Source organism: Pimephales promelas, chromosome 10, assembly GCF_988280905.1.
Source record: "Pimephales promelas chromosome 10, fPimPro1.hap1.1, whole genome shotgun sequence".
In the NCBI taxonomy this organism is placed as follows: domain Eukaryota; kingdom Metazoa; phylum Chordata; class Actinopteri; order Cypriniformes; family Leuciscidae; genus Pimephales; species Pimephales promelas.
The window spans coordinates 6,748,392-6,763,401 of record NC_142778.1 but is presented as its reverse complement, the minus strand read 5'-3'; the positions used below and the strand labels follow the sequence as shown (position 1 = coordinate 6,763,401).

The window sequence follows — 15,010 nt, the reverse complement described above, 5'->3', positions numbered from 1 at the left end:
GTATTTGATCCTTTTAGGCTTGATTTTTCAAAAAAACAAAAACAAAAAGTGATTGTGCCTTTTCTGTTGCTGCTCCACACCTGTAGAATGATTTCCCAGAACACTTAAGGCTGTCTTTTGATAGCTTTAAATCCTCACTAAAGACTTATTTTTTTTCTCTCTGGGTTTTGGTTCAATGTAATTTTATGAATTTGTGTGTGTTCCTGTTTATTTATGTATTTTATTGTCTGAAGTGATTATACAGCAATTTTGTCAGCAGTGGCTGTTTTAAATCCACAATGGCGGGAGTGCAACTGGCTTTTAAAGGGGTAGTATAATGCCCATTTTAAGAACATATAAAATATTTCTCTAATGTCCCCGGAGTGTACATGTGAAATTTTAGCTAAAAATACCCCCAAAAATGTGTGGGCTCTTTAAATGCAAACTTTTACCAAAATTTGGTAGCAGTCGGGAACCCTGATTACTCATTAAGAGAACAGGGACAACCCTTTTAGACCATACCCATGGGTGTACAGACCATTTTTCCTGTCGTTAAAATAGCAAAAGTGGATTCAGACATGCCCTAAATGCACTTGCACTGTGCGCTTTAGACAATGTTCTGTAACTGAGACAATGTTTTAATCTGAATGCATTTATATACTTTTTCAATGGGCTCTATGCACGGCGGTATTTCCGGTGAAGCATTAGGGATGCTCGATAACTTCCGCCGATCGTAGAGTCCAATGCAATACCGAGAATTTATATTGAATTTTATACTCCATGGTTATACTAAAGAAACGTTAGTCACAAAAACAGATAAAACAGACACCCCTCGTTGTGTTTATGCTTCTTTTTAAAATTATATTAAATAAATATAACTATATATAAAATTACATCTAAACGTATGTACGTTTCATTTCAAAGACTGGAGGACAGTAAATTTTGAAGACTCAAAATTAATAATCCCATAATTATTATATTTTTATATTATTATATATTATTATTGCCATAATCCCGTTTTCCTCGGTTTTCCTCCGCTTTAATCTCCACAACCGGAAATGGACGAGCATCCTTGTGTCAAATGCGGAATTTATGCGTGCATATAGCCATTATGTTTTGGTCTTCCGTCCACATTGAGACAAGTGTTTTTGTCATAAGAGCTTTTTAAAGATGCCCTCCAAAGTGGATTAATCACCTTAGTGGCTGTTAAAACGGTGGTATTCAAAACTAAAGACTTATGATGGATATTGTACCTATCTATATATCTATTACTCACCTATTCACGGGTCTCTGTCCACTTGTTTAGTGCGCACCAAGGTTCAGATGGCAGCTTTCAATTAATTCAAATAAACTGCACTAATTGAGCAATCACACCAGAGTTCATTTTAATCAAACCAAACCTACCAAGTGTGAACACAACCTAAAAGTAAACGACAGTCTCGGTGTAATTAGCATTCACAAATTTTGAGAAACTCAGTAATGTGGAATTTAAACTTCTCTCAATCTCTAATAAAACAAACAAGTGAACTTGCAAAGACCATAGAAGGATTTTGTACGACAAATCTCTCTGCAAGGATTTCACGCTGATTAAAGAACCTGCTCTCGTTCCTCTTTGTGTCTATTATGGTAGTTCACCAGTCCTCTAAGGCATGGTTGAATAGTGAAATTTTTCTATTTCTGTTTTTATACGTGCTCCTGCAGGCTCCTCAGTAAATGTAATCTGTGTGAGCAGAAACCGCAACCGGCTCAAGAGGAAAGAGTTGTAACAGAGAGGCTGACAGCTGCTTCGGCCAATAAGAGTCAATGTTCTGTGCGGTTTGAAAGGGGATGTGTTAAAAGGATGGACTGAAAGGTGCCTTTGCATTCGAGGATATTAATATGCACAGTGAGACTCCATGGCAGCAGTATTAAGGGTTTATGTTTCAAGTGTGGATGTAGACCACATAAGGATTTTCTTGTCTGAGAGTAAGCAGCGCACATGTGAAAGCGAAGTGGCCAACATCGTGAACAAACACGTGGCTGAAGGTCTGGTAGGGCAGACAACATGTTTCTTTGTAGACCAACAGTGTTTAAAGCATGGATAGGCTAATGACTGATTGTTTACGAAGGAATCGTACACATCGAGCAGTGGGGAGAGAAGTAATATATTCCAAGAAAAATGTATTCAGTAGGAAATAATGGGCGAGATTTTATTTTGTGTATTAGAATTTGTTTGGATTGTGAAAGCAGGTCATGATATCGTTGGTTAATATTGAAATGCAACTCTGGTTACTAAGAAAAGTCTTTTTCTCAACCTTTGTCCAACAGAATATTTTCTAAAAAGGCTAAAATATTTCCTCTGGTATTTCTGCTGTAATAATGACAGTTCTGTTTGTTTTCAAACAGTTTTGATATCATTTAATGAGCATATTGCAGGTCATTTTTTTTAAAAAAAGGAAAAACTCAAAATAATTATATAACCATGAATGAAAAAAAAGCATGAAAACTTAATGCAGGATTTAAAATGTTTTAAAACGACATAAGGAGACTAATTTTACAGATAAAGTTCACGAGCAGTCTTTGACTGGTCGTAAAACGGCTTTTTTTCACGTCACGAAAGGGAGCCTCAGCAGTGCAGAGTAGGCTGGTATTCAGTGAAAGCGGTCGTGAGTCAGTGTGTTTTCGGTCATTTTTGTATTTTAATTGATCACCGTCATGGTAAATTATGTTTGTGGAGGTTGCAAAAACTCCAGCCTATCAGGACATTGAGTCCACAGGTTTTCTATAGATTTTTCTAAGAAAAATGACATACATACTCATGTCTGCTGGCCTGATATACAATGGTAATGATCTGTACAATATCCCTTATCGAAGGGATAATGGGTATGGGCCCTTATCGAAATCTGTATCGTCACATGGAATCGCTCATGGAAAGACGTCTAAACAGCTCGTAAACAATGTCATGTAACGTCACATTTACTTCAGAAAAAAACCATGTGACCATAAACTTAGTTAGTCAGCTAGAAAAATTAACTCTAGAGAATTTTGCTAAATATATGAACCATATTCATTATAATTTTTAATGTTCTTCAATATTTAATGCATGTTTGAATAAATCTGGCAAGTTTTTATAACAGCGACCATTTAAATGGTCATATTTCATATAACTTTCTTATTTTAAAAATAAATGTGTAATTTAAGTGTTTGTATACAAATCAGTTAATTTTTATCTTCAATATTATAGGCGGCTAATGAAGCCTATAGGCTACAACTGACTCCCATAGTTTACAACTTAAGTTAAGAGATTTGTTTTTCTTGAGAAAATTTGCCATGTATTGTACCTGATATCCAAAATAATCAATATTGAATCGAATCGTAATCGAAATCAAATCGAATTGCAAGCTGGTGAATCGAAATTGTGAAATCTGTGTCAATACCCAGCCCTAGTAATCAGCCAATCCAGCGCAGTCTCATCCCAAGACGTCATATAACTGACGTTTTGGGACGTCTTTTGACCATACGTCAATATCCGCCTTTTTAGGGCCCCCTTAAACGTCGGTAGATGAGGTTATCGGATCCTAACCCCAAACCTAAACCTAACCCTAAACCTAACCTACCCCGTCACCTAACTGACGTTAAAGTGTGTATGTCAGGTTAAATTTGTAATTATGATTAACACAAAATAGTTAGGGGAAAAACACGTTTGTCAAGTTGGTGTATTGTTTTGTATGTTTTTCGATACCTAAAGGCAGAATATAAGATGAAAAAGTTCGTTATTTTCAGTACTCACTTAAAACTGCTCCTCCCCCCAATCGAATCGCTTGACGTCATAAGAGGGAGACGTCTCCCCAGGTCGCTGAGAGTGAGCTGTGTTGGTAATTGTACGAATGATAGAGCGAGAGAATTATTTGATTAGGACATTTATTTATTTAGTTATTTAAGTCAGGTAGTTAGTTAGGTATACGCAGGAAACAGGTTTGCCAACCGCAATTAAACCCTGAAGAAGAAGAAGAAGAAAAAGAAGAAATGTATGCAGGCGTATTATCCATAGGTATTATCAAGATGGTGAATTACTGCGTTTGTGCTGGGTGCAAAAACACCGTTAAAACCGCTCACAGAGTCCACTTTTTGATGACAGCTGCGAGAGAAAGCTCTCAGAATATCAGCAGTGAGCTCCGTCTCCGATCGGCACGCAGGGACAAAAATAAATCAATTAAACGCACTTCGGCAAACCTGACTGTGGCGAGGGGGCGTGAGTTTGTAAAGTCTGTAGCGGCTGTGGGAGAGAAACGACGGAGCCACGCGGTGAGTAAATAGATCAAGTGCAGATGATGAACACCTTTGTTTGATCGCAGTAATTTTCCGTGGAGAGACCGTATATAACCGGCGAATGAGAGAGCGAGAGAGAGAGTTGGACTGGGACTTCACGCGGCTACTGCAACCGAGACTGAGAAGCAAGTGTTGGATCGCGTGTTTGTTTATGGTGGCGAATGCGTTACTGTGCGCCTCGTTTCTTTTGTGTTTTTCTGAATAAACGAGTCCCAGTCACGCGACCCAGTCTTCTTTCCACACACTGAACCTCTTCACACTGACCTATTCTGATAGGCTACCGCACATCTCTACCGCGTATCTATCAGTAGTTCCGCATTAATTAATTTGCACGCGAGTTTTATTTATTTTAACCCTGTATTCTCCGTGAATATTCATGCACCGAACCGTGACGCCCGTACGTTTCGGTTCAATACAAATACATGTACCGTTCCACCTCTAAGTTATGCCTATACTTACCAAGACACCTGACCAACTCTCCACTGGTTCTCTTCACACCAGATATTTATGTTTCTTCGATAGGAATTATTTAAATTTCTGTTTGGTTCCTCAACTGTCTCACGCCTGGGAGGCTCAAAATTGTAAGGTTGTGGCCCATCGGAGGTTTGAGGGGGATTTTGGATCTCCTCAGACTCAAAACTCTCCATACTTGAATAGAACGTTTTTGTCACATCTCCCTCTTATGACATCACAGGCAGCTCCACTGTGTTTTAAAAATATGATCTTGACAGAAATGGCTATAAAGCTTAATGTAGGGCAATTACAGTAATAATTTTAATGATAATTACATTTTCACTCAGACATCTAAACATTATTTAATATATCTAAAAAAAAATGTTAACCTGACATACACACTTTAAAGGTAAAGCGTCGGTTGTATGACAGCCCGGGATCGTCATGTAACCGACGTTTAAGGGGGCCCTAAAAAGGCGGATATTGACAAAAGACGTCCCAAGAAGTCAGTTTTATGACTTATTGGGAAGAGACTGTGTTAGCCAATCTCAAGCAGCAACTCAAGGCATTTAGGGATGTAGACATGGTCAAGATGATCTGCTGAAGTTCAAATTGAGCATCAGAACGGAGAAAAAATCTGACTTAAATGACTTTGAATGTGGCATGGTTATTGATGCAAGACGGGCTGGTCTGAGTATTTCAGAAACTGCTGATCTACTGGGATTTTCACACACACACACAACCATCTCTAGGGTTTACAGAGATCGGTCTGAAAAAGAGAAAATATCCAGTGCAGCAGTTCTGAGGATGAAGATGCCAGAGGTCAGACTGGCCAGACTGGTTTGAGCTGAAAGTCAACAGTTACTCAAATAACCAATCAAGGTTTGCAGAAGAGCATCTCTGAAAGCAACTTGAAGTGGAACCTTGGAGCAGATGAGCTACAGCAGGAGAAGACACACACAAACGTTGGGTCCCTTAGTAGCAATTGAGCGTTGTTTAAACGCCATAGCGTACCTGAGTATTGTTGCTGAATATGTGCATCGTTTTATGACCAAAGTGTACCATCTTCTGATTGCCACTTCCAACAGGATAACATGCCATTTCACAAAGTTCAAATCATCTCAGAATTGTTTCTTGAACATTGTTGTAATCACAGGTTTTAATTATGAACCAACCCGATCTCACGGGAATTCGTACGAATTTTACAAGGTGGCTAATTCGTAACAATTCGTACGACCTCACTCGTACGAATTAGTACGATTTTGCTAAATCGTACATATTTTACGAATTAGCCAATTCGTATGAATTCGTACGAATGACCTACCCCTGACCCCGCCCCTAAACAAAACCGTCACGTGGGTTTAGACAAATCGTACAAATTTCCTTACTAGTCTACCCACCTCTTACTAGCAGCTCAGCTTCTGCAAGTACACTGTCCGCGCTCGTCTGAGCACGGCAGCCATATTTCCCAGCATGCTTCAGGAGGATGCTTCTGATCATCAGGTCTGCTGTGGAGGTCTGCTAAATGGAGGGGGAAAAAATAGAAAGTACAAAGGGAAAAAGAGAAGTGAGATAAAGAGAGAAATAGACCTCCATGCAGTGTTTGACACCTGAGCAATGGGCTGCTGCTAGCTGCTATTGGCTTGTGTGGATTAAGAGATTCCTGTTCGGTTTAAGAGCACGCACGCCATTACTTTCCTCAATCTGCTCTCCTCTGGAAATGAGAAACGCCCCAGGCAAGACTGCGAATAATTCAAGGTCTACAGGCAGCTCTTTAGTACTGGGGCTGATTAAAATTACAGCACATGAATCAGACAGCTGGGTGCTCCGCCTCTGTCTCGATGAATGTGTGTTGCCTTTGAGGAATATTCTGGATACTTCACCTCAAGAATATAATAGAAAAAAAGAAACCGTAGTTATATTTCACATATAAAAAAAAACTAAGGATGCATTAGGGAATATTTTGGCCGATTCCGATAATTCGTACCGATAATACCGATAATTTAACGATAAATTGAAAACCGATACATAATCTAAATCCAAACTTTTACACAATAATTGTGTGCTTGAGACATGGCTAATGTTCCCATTGTAATTTTATGTAGCCTATATCATTTTCAAAGTGATTCCAATCATATAATGATAACGGTAACATTGAAAGTGAACGTATATCGGCCGATACTAATATGGTGGCCGATATATCGCGCATCCCAACAGAAAACAAAAACTATTTTTGGTTTTGGCAGGATAAATGAGTAGTGATACATTAACACTTCAGCTACTACTATAAACTAAAATGGAAACAATATTTACTAATCAGTAGGTATAAAATTTAGACTTGAGACTGTCCCATATTAGGTATATAATAGTGCCCTCATTAGAACTAATAACTAACTATGACAAATTACCAATTAATTAACCATCACTCCATTAATCTGTCTTTTTTTCACTCAGAACATAGTCCTCTGGAAAAAAAAAATGCAATAAATAATAGTTTCATCCATTAGACCATGCGTGACTAGATAGCACTTTTGATGCATTTTATTACCACATTTCTTACCCTTTGTTACCCTATACTCATTTGTCCTACATTACATTGTCTTACAATATCTAGAGTAGATTTTTGATATAAAGTGTAACCAAAATGAATAAATAGTTATTTTCATAGTAAAGTTTATATATTTTTTAGTTGACATAGGTTCAATATTATTTACACTCAACACAATGTCTAAAGGAGACCATTCAAATGTCTAACTAAATTCCATTATACACAGCGGATGGACAGAATTTACCCCAACATTTGAATAAATAAAATGTAATTGCAATTTAAAAGCTGATTTGTGTGATTGATATTTTCCGCAAAACACTTAAAACACGGGAATTAGTACTTCTCGGTATAAAAGTCTATAAAACATGTCGAAAACTTTGTATAACAAAAGAACATGAGATTTGTGCTTCAAAGTCTTTAAAAATTTAATAACGGGACATTAAAAATGTACCATATTAGTCCAAAATGCCTACTGCATTAAAATAAAATACATATCTCTTTATTTCTGGTTCTATCTAATGATTATGGAGAAAAAAAAAGCTACAACCTAATTCTCTCTTTATAACTTTATACTATCTTTCTTTTTCATTGAAATGAAAATGTGCTATAAATATTCTAGTAAACTGTGCCTACTGGCTGTTTTTGCTGAACAGGCATTTTCTGGGGTTCATGAGAAAATCTTCTGGTGCAAGTGTCTCATAAAGTATTCATTAACACTAGCAACAACATGAGAACGACATGCAAAAATAAATAATTCAGGTTAATTGGCTGTCATGCAAATAGGCCTGTTAATGTACCCCGATGGTGGAATCAGTTGAGTACCTCGATCTCATTCAAACCGAAGCTTGTTTCTGCGACAGAATAAAAAAATAAAAAAATAAATAAAAAGGTAATTGCGACTTCTCTCACAATTCTGACTTTTTTTCCACACTTTTTCCAGTTTACATCTCAGAACCCTCAGAATTGCATGATATAAACTCGCAATTGCGAGAAATAAAATCAGAACTTCCTCAGAATTGCATGTTTTTTTTTCTCTCTCTCACAATTTTGACTTTATAGCACGCAATTGGGAGATATAAAGTCAGAATTGTATGATATGAAGTCGCAATTGCCTGCTATAAAGTCAAATTGTGAAAGAAAAAAAAAGCATGCAATTCTTAGGAAGTTCTGAGCTTATTTTTTTTTCCGCAATTTTGACATGATATGCAATTGCGACTTTATATCATGCAATTCTGACTTTATATCTTGCAATTCTGAGAAATAGTCAGAACTACAAGATGTTAACTCACAATTATGAGATAAAAAGTTGCAATTATCTTTTAAAATGTATTCATATGTGGCAGAAACAAGCTTCCATATACTTTCATGCACTTGGCCAACAATGACCTATTCAAAAAATACATTTTAAACACGAGCGAAGGTTGTGTGCCATTCCGAATTGGACAGTTTATTTTCTGTACAATTCCGGAATTTGAATTGAGGTAACAAACACGATCAAGAATTGTCATTTGAATTTGAAAATTTGGAAGTACAATTAAATATGTTTTAATCTTATTTGCATGTTGATTTGGATGAAAGCATCGGCTAATTTAGGACAAAAAGGAACAATACATGGAAGATTTAATCAGCTAATTTTACATGAATTACTCATTAAACAACCCAAACACCCAGTTATCTCCTGTGCCAATTAGCAATTAAACCCATTGTGGGATAATCGAATATAAAACCTCGAAAATGCAGGCTAACATAGCACATATCTTCCCACATCAGGTCAACGTGCATTTTTAACAGTAACAGTTTAATGGCTGATTGGTGTTTAGCAATGCTGTGAAGGGAACCAAATGATATTGTCAGCTGGAAGGAAGACATAAATATGCCTATAATATGATACTGAGAGGACACAAGAGGGGTTAATTGTGTCAGCTGGAGCTGAGGAATGATCTTACAGTACCTATTAAGTGTTACATGAATGCATGTGAGGTGAAGTGACTTCATGATGGAGAAGTAAACAAGTTGTTGTTGTTGTTATCAAAGCCAGCCAATCAAATTGCAATATGACTAGTTGTCACGTGAAGTTTGACAACCCAATAAACACCATTATACAATATGGAGTTTGCTCCAATGTTGAAAATGATGCTGCTTAACTTTTTTAGTGGAAACAGTGAAATACTAGCTATTCAAAAGTCTGGGTTAAGATATATACCCCCCAAGAAGCAAAATCAATACTTTTATTCAGAAAAGGCACATTAAATTGATCAAAAGTGACAGTAAATTAATTTATCATGTTACAAAAGATTTCTATTACAAACAAATGCTGGTATTTTGAACTTTCTATTTATTTAAATAATAATAATAATAATAATAATAAAAAAATCTGCTTCCATCACAGGAATAAATTTGAAAATATTTAAAAAGTTTTTTTTTAAAATTGTAATAAAATGTAATGATATTGCTGTTTTTACTGTATTTTTGTTCAAATAAATGTGCTCTGTGAACATTGCAGACTTTTTTTAAAAACATCTTAATTATTCCTCGCTTTGACCAGCAGTGCATTTTATATATATATATATATATATATATATATATATATATATATATATATATATATGTATATATATATACAGTATAAACTGTATATCAAATCTTTATCAGTTGCTTCCCTAACAGTGTTTATTTGTGCCAGTAAAACCATTAGTAATACAAAATTCAAAGCAATCCAAAGCACAACAGATGCCTGTGCATGTGAAATCACGTCATTCGATGATTTTGTGGTGGCAAAAAGCCTGTTGATGCGCTGTAATCAGGGAGTGTTCTCAGAGTGCGTGTGTGTGTGTGTGTGTGTGTGAGGAGCTGCTGCTCCTCTGAGACTCTGATAAACATGATGGTGTGATTCACAGCGGGTCTTTCATCATGATGACATACGGTCCTAGCTGACCTTTCACTGGATTGATTCTCACTCCAGTTAAAGCAGGATTTGGTGCAATGTGGCATCTCTAAAATAAGTAACCAAGACTCCATCTGTTCAGGAGCAACAGATTGAAGATAGAGTTATGATACTGTTTAAAAAAAAAAAAAAAAAAAACATGTGAGCAGTTCAATGCTGAAAAATTAATTTAGTTTATTTTGTGTTTCCTCTTTTTTGGCTAATTATTCACATAATTAATACGAGCGTAGGGAAGCACAGAGAGAGAGAGAGAGTTTGTCACCATGTTGGTGTGTCATTTACAATATTATCATATTTATTAATGATATGATCACCAAACTAAGTTCAAATCAAAATGCTGATGTTGAGAAGTAATAGAAAAAAAGTTTAGTTTCAATTAAGAAAAAAAAAAAAAAAAAGCTCTAATATTTCCTACTTCCAATATTAGCCAATGTAGGTATATGCCAACAATGGACAACATACTGGCAACTAATATACAACCAAAATTCACAACAAACTAATTAGACAAAAGTGTCTTTACCTCTTTACCTACACTTGAACAAAAACATACCTATACATACAATTTACTGCCACTTGCAGATAAAATAACCACTATTGGCAGTAAAACATTCATTTTCACACAAATTATGATTACAAGTCATATGCTATGTATGTGTTTTTTTTCCTTGCACAACACTACGAAATTACCTCAAAACACCTTTACCATGTGATTTGTAAACTAAACTAAACTATATATATATATATATATATATATATATATATATATGTACAAATATATATATATATATATATATATATATATATATCCAAGATTGGCCCCGAACACATCAGTATTGACGTAACGTCTCAGTTTCCTCCTTCGGAGTCGGGGAACAAGGGTTACAACAGTAACCGAGACGGTCACCTACAGCATCAGCACATCTGTGGTGAATCCACTTACTGTCTGAATGTACTCAAAGTGACTGCCCTCCTGCAGGGTGTTGAGCGGTTGGGTGTTGAGCAGCCAGAGGAAGGACACGTCCAGCGAGGGGTCGTGAGTGACTTTACAGCTGAGCACCACGCTCTCTCCCACCGTCACCTCCACCCGGATGGGGCTCAACTCCACCCGCATGGGCTCTGAAACATCAACGTCATTCTGTCATCAGAACAATAGAACATTTAAAGCTATGATAGAAAATCTGAACACAGTCACTAAACACCACAACATTTGGGACACGAGTGAAATCATTAAACTACACTGAAATTCATAATTGAGCTCATTCTCCAGTATTTCAGACCTTAGAAACAGAAGATATACGATATAAGATCTACGACACTTGGCCTTATTTATTTATTCATTTTTAAATTGTGTGAACTGTTTTTAAAGTCATTCCTACAAAAATAGTCAACACATTCTCGTCCCAATGAGTCATATACTGACTTTTTTTTCCAATGCGTATACATCCAAAGCACATGGCACCCTTTAGCGTCGATATAACACAATTCGGTTATGGGATGGTTTATGGATCTCTACCTGTCACAATAACATACAACTCTCCTGATATTAGAGTAACTATTACAGAAGAATAAAACAAGGCATATTTTGTTACATTTTGGAGCTTGGAAGGGCTCAGTTTGAGTAGATGTTTTATACCATCTTCAATTTTCTCGTCAGAGCTCATTTTCCCAGTACATTCAGCATCTAGCTCATATATTCACAATCTCAAACATATTCTCAAAACTACCATTTTAAACATCTTCAAAATCAATATCTGTGCCTTAAGTTGTTTTGATATTTTATTATATTTGTGCCTTAAGAATCATACTATACTTTTTTGGGCCATTTTATATCAACAAACTGGTAGCCTATTACCATACATCATTGTACCACAGTACGACAATTTGAGATTTTAGTACACTCTCAGAAAAAAAGGTACAAAAGCTGTCACTGGGGCTGTACCTTTTTAAAAGATAAACTTTTGTCCATTTTAGGTGCTAATATGTCCATTTTAGGTGGTAATATGTCGATTTTAGGTGTTAAGATGTAGGTGATAATATGTGCATTTTAGGTGCTAATATTTCCATTTCATGAGCTAATATGTACATTTCAGGTGCTAATATGTACCACTAAGGTACCAATATGTAGCCTTTGGATACAAAAGTGTACCTTTTGAAAAGAAACAGCCCCAGTGACAGCTTTTGTACCTTTTTTTCTGAGAGTGCATTCTGAAGTTCAGATCCAACATCAAGTGACAGTGACACTAATATTTGATTGCGTTCAGTACTTGCTCTGCTGTAAATCGCTGTCATTTCAAGGTTTGCTGATGATACTTCCTATTCTTTTGTTTTCTGCCTGCACTGCAGTCTATGCAACTGAGTGAAACGTCACTTCATCATTGTGTATCAGATATTTCCACCTTTTGGAATAAAAGTGAATTGCACTTATTCAGTCATCAAAGATTCATTATTGTTGTGCAGAAAAATTGTATACTTACACTTACACACCTACACATTTTTTTTTACAAAAAAAATAAATCTATATATTTTTTTCTTGTATTGCTTATAATTCATTAATTAAAGAATTCTAAGAAGATTGATGTCTAACTCTAAAAATTAAGCAAGGAGGAGGGTAGTAAATGACGTCCCTGGTCACTAAAGACCCGAAGTCTGTGTTTAAGGGTTAAGAAAGTGATAATTTAAACAGAAGACAACCATAACAGCAGTGTGTGCTTAGAATAAACAGAATTATATTGTACTCTGATGTGGACACTAATATAGTTAGTGTCCTAACCATTGACCACGCCTAAACCATTTACCATGAACAATTTAACTTTTTAGTCTGCAGAATGTGATCGCTCTCTATACCTTTGACATTGTCTGTTATTTTTGAGAGTGGTTTACCTCATACTTACTGAGCAGCCTTATAATAAGTTCTGAAATAGTGATTCTGACCATACCATAACATTGTATCTCTAGGGTTCCCTTCAACAAATACCTACATAAGCCAACAGTGATAAAATCAAGACAATCTGTCCCATGCCTCCCAGTTATTATTTGTTTTCTTGGTGAAGAACAACCTCCTCAACAATAGCTGTCCTAGGAGACGGTAGATGCTCCTGTGAGTAGATTCTTGAGTGGGCAAAACAAACATCTTCACGCCTGATAAGCTGAACTATTCTTTCATCCGGCTCAGTCAGACGGTCTGTTTGCTCTTGTGGTTAACCACGAGCTGAGGCGAGGCTGAGGGTTGATGAGGGTCTCTTACCTTTCACCAGAAGCGCGGTCGTCAACTCTGCTGAACCGAACTGGTTTTCCGCACGGCACACGTAGCTTCCCTCATCCGAGCGGCTGGAGTTAATGATGCGGAGGGTGTTGTTCCGAAGCAGCATGATCCTGTAAAAAAAAAAATGGAGAATTAATTTGCTAGAGGAAAAATGTACCCACTTCTTTAAGGTGAAATAAACAAATAATGGATGTGTAATGGATGCAATGGTCACCAATCAGCATTTATTTCAAAATATCTAATGAAATATACCAAAAGTACCTCACAGTACCATGTAAATATGGTAACAATTCAGTACCATAATAGAAAGTGGCCCACAAAACAATGTTGAACAAAATGTATTGCAAACGAACTGCTTGTAAACAGTGATCAGTTGACTTAACTTAATAATTTTAAGGCAACGGGTTTCCTTAATTCTTTTTGAGTAAATGAACTTCATGCTTGATCCAAAAAACAAGTAATGTGGAATTATCAGGTTCACATAACTTAATTTTTTTCAAGTAAACATTACCTTTATTTACTTAAGAATCTTTAAGGCAACGGGTTAACTTAAATGTGTTAAGATGAAGTGAATCAACTTATTCTACTACCATACATTATACACCATATTACCATCACTAAGGCACTAGGTGACAATTTGATATTTTAGGATACTGAAGCTGCATTGTAAATATGTCATGAGAAACAGAAATATATAAAGATTATAAACAAATAAAGTCTACAAAATGCTCAAGAATCTGGTTATTTAAAAAAGCAGACGATGGCTGAACTCAAGATGAACTGATAAAGTCATCCTTTAACAATTAATGAGCAAGTCTTGTCCTTCATTGTTATTTTAACATCTAGATTTAAAGATAGCGTTGTCAATAGAGTGATTTAACATGTTAATTGCCTGATATTATCTGAGGATTAGTACGTTGATGGCTATCAAAAGACATTAGCCAATTATGGTTCAAAGCAATGACAGGGCCATTAATTATAACAATTAGAAGAGTAAAAGTATGGATAAAATCCATTTATATAATGTAGCTTATGCTTAAGTCACAGACGGGCCTTGAAGAGAAATAGCTGCCATTGGTAAGGACAGAATGCCCTGATGATTAATATGCTCGCCCAAGTATATGGCACATCAAACGGTCTTAATCGGAATACTGTTAATTTGAGTGGAAGTCAAGATGAGATATACTCCTAATGACATTTCATTCTTTCAGAAACCAAGAGAGAGCAGGAAGGCAAATTAAATTTAACTGAGATAACGAGAGTCTTGCTTTTATCTTATCGCTTGCTCTCATTCACTGTTCTGAGAGAAGTTTCAGAGAGCACCTCTGTACTGCCCTCATATAATGAATTAACTTCAGACAAAGAGAGAAGTCATTTCTTGTCTGGGGTCCAGGGAAACACAATGGGGAGATTTAAAAAAAAAAAAACTGAAAAGTCTCCCTCTAAAGAAACTACTTGAGAACTTCAGCACATGAGCAACAGGGTCTCGGCTTTATTATAGCTCTCAGAAAGCCAT

General features: G+C 36.2%; 1 protein-coding gene across 5 annotated transcripts in view; it reads right to left on the bottom strand.

Annotated features, from left to right (window-relative positions):
* The window catches only part of cntn5 (contactin 5), a 347,671-nt gene that overhangs the window by 34,826 nt on the left and 297,835 nt on the right, over nt 1-15,010 (bottom strand). For 3 of the 5 annotated variants that reach the window (XM_089135349.1, XM_089135352.1, XM_039647616.2), the window contains 3 exons: nt 13,477-13,604; nt 11,173-11,348; nt 6,141-6,261 (listed from right to left, as the gene is read on the bottom strand). In XM_089135349.1, coding sequence (XP_088991475.1) covers nt 6,141-6,261; nt 11,173-11,348; nt 13,477-13,604 — 425 coding nt within the window. The remainder of the gene's footprint in view (nt 1-6,140; nt 6,262-11,172; nt 11,349-13,476; nt 13,605-15,010) is intronic. The other 2 variants (XM_089135350.1, XM_089135353.1) reach the window with 1 other exon arrangement.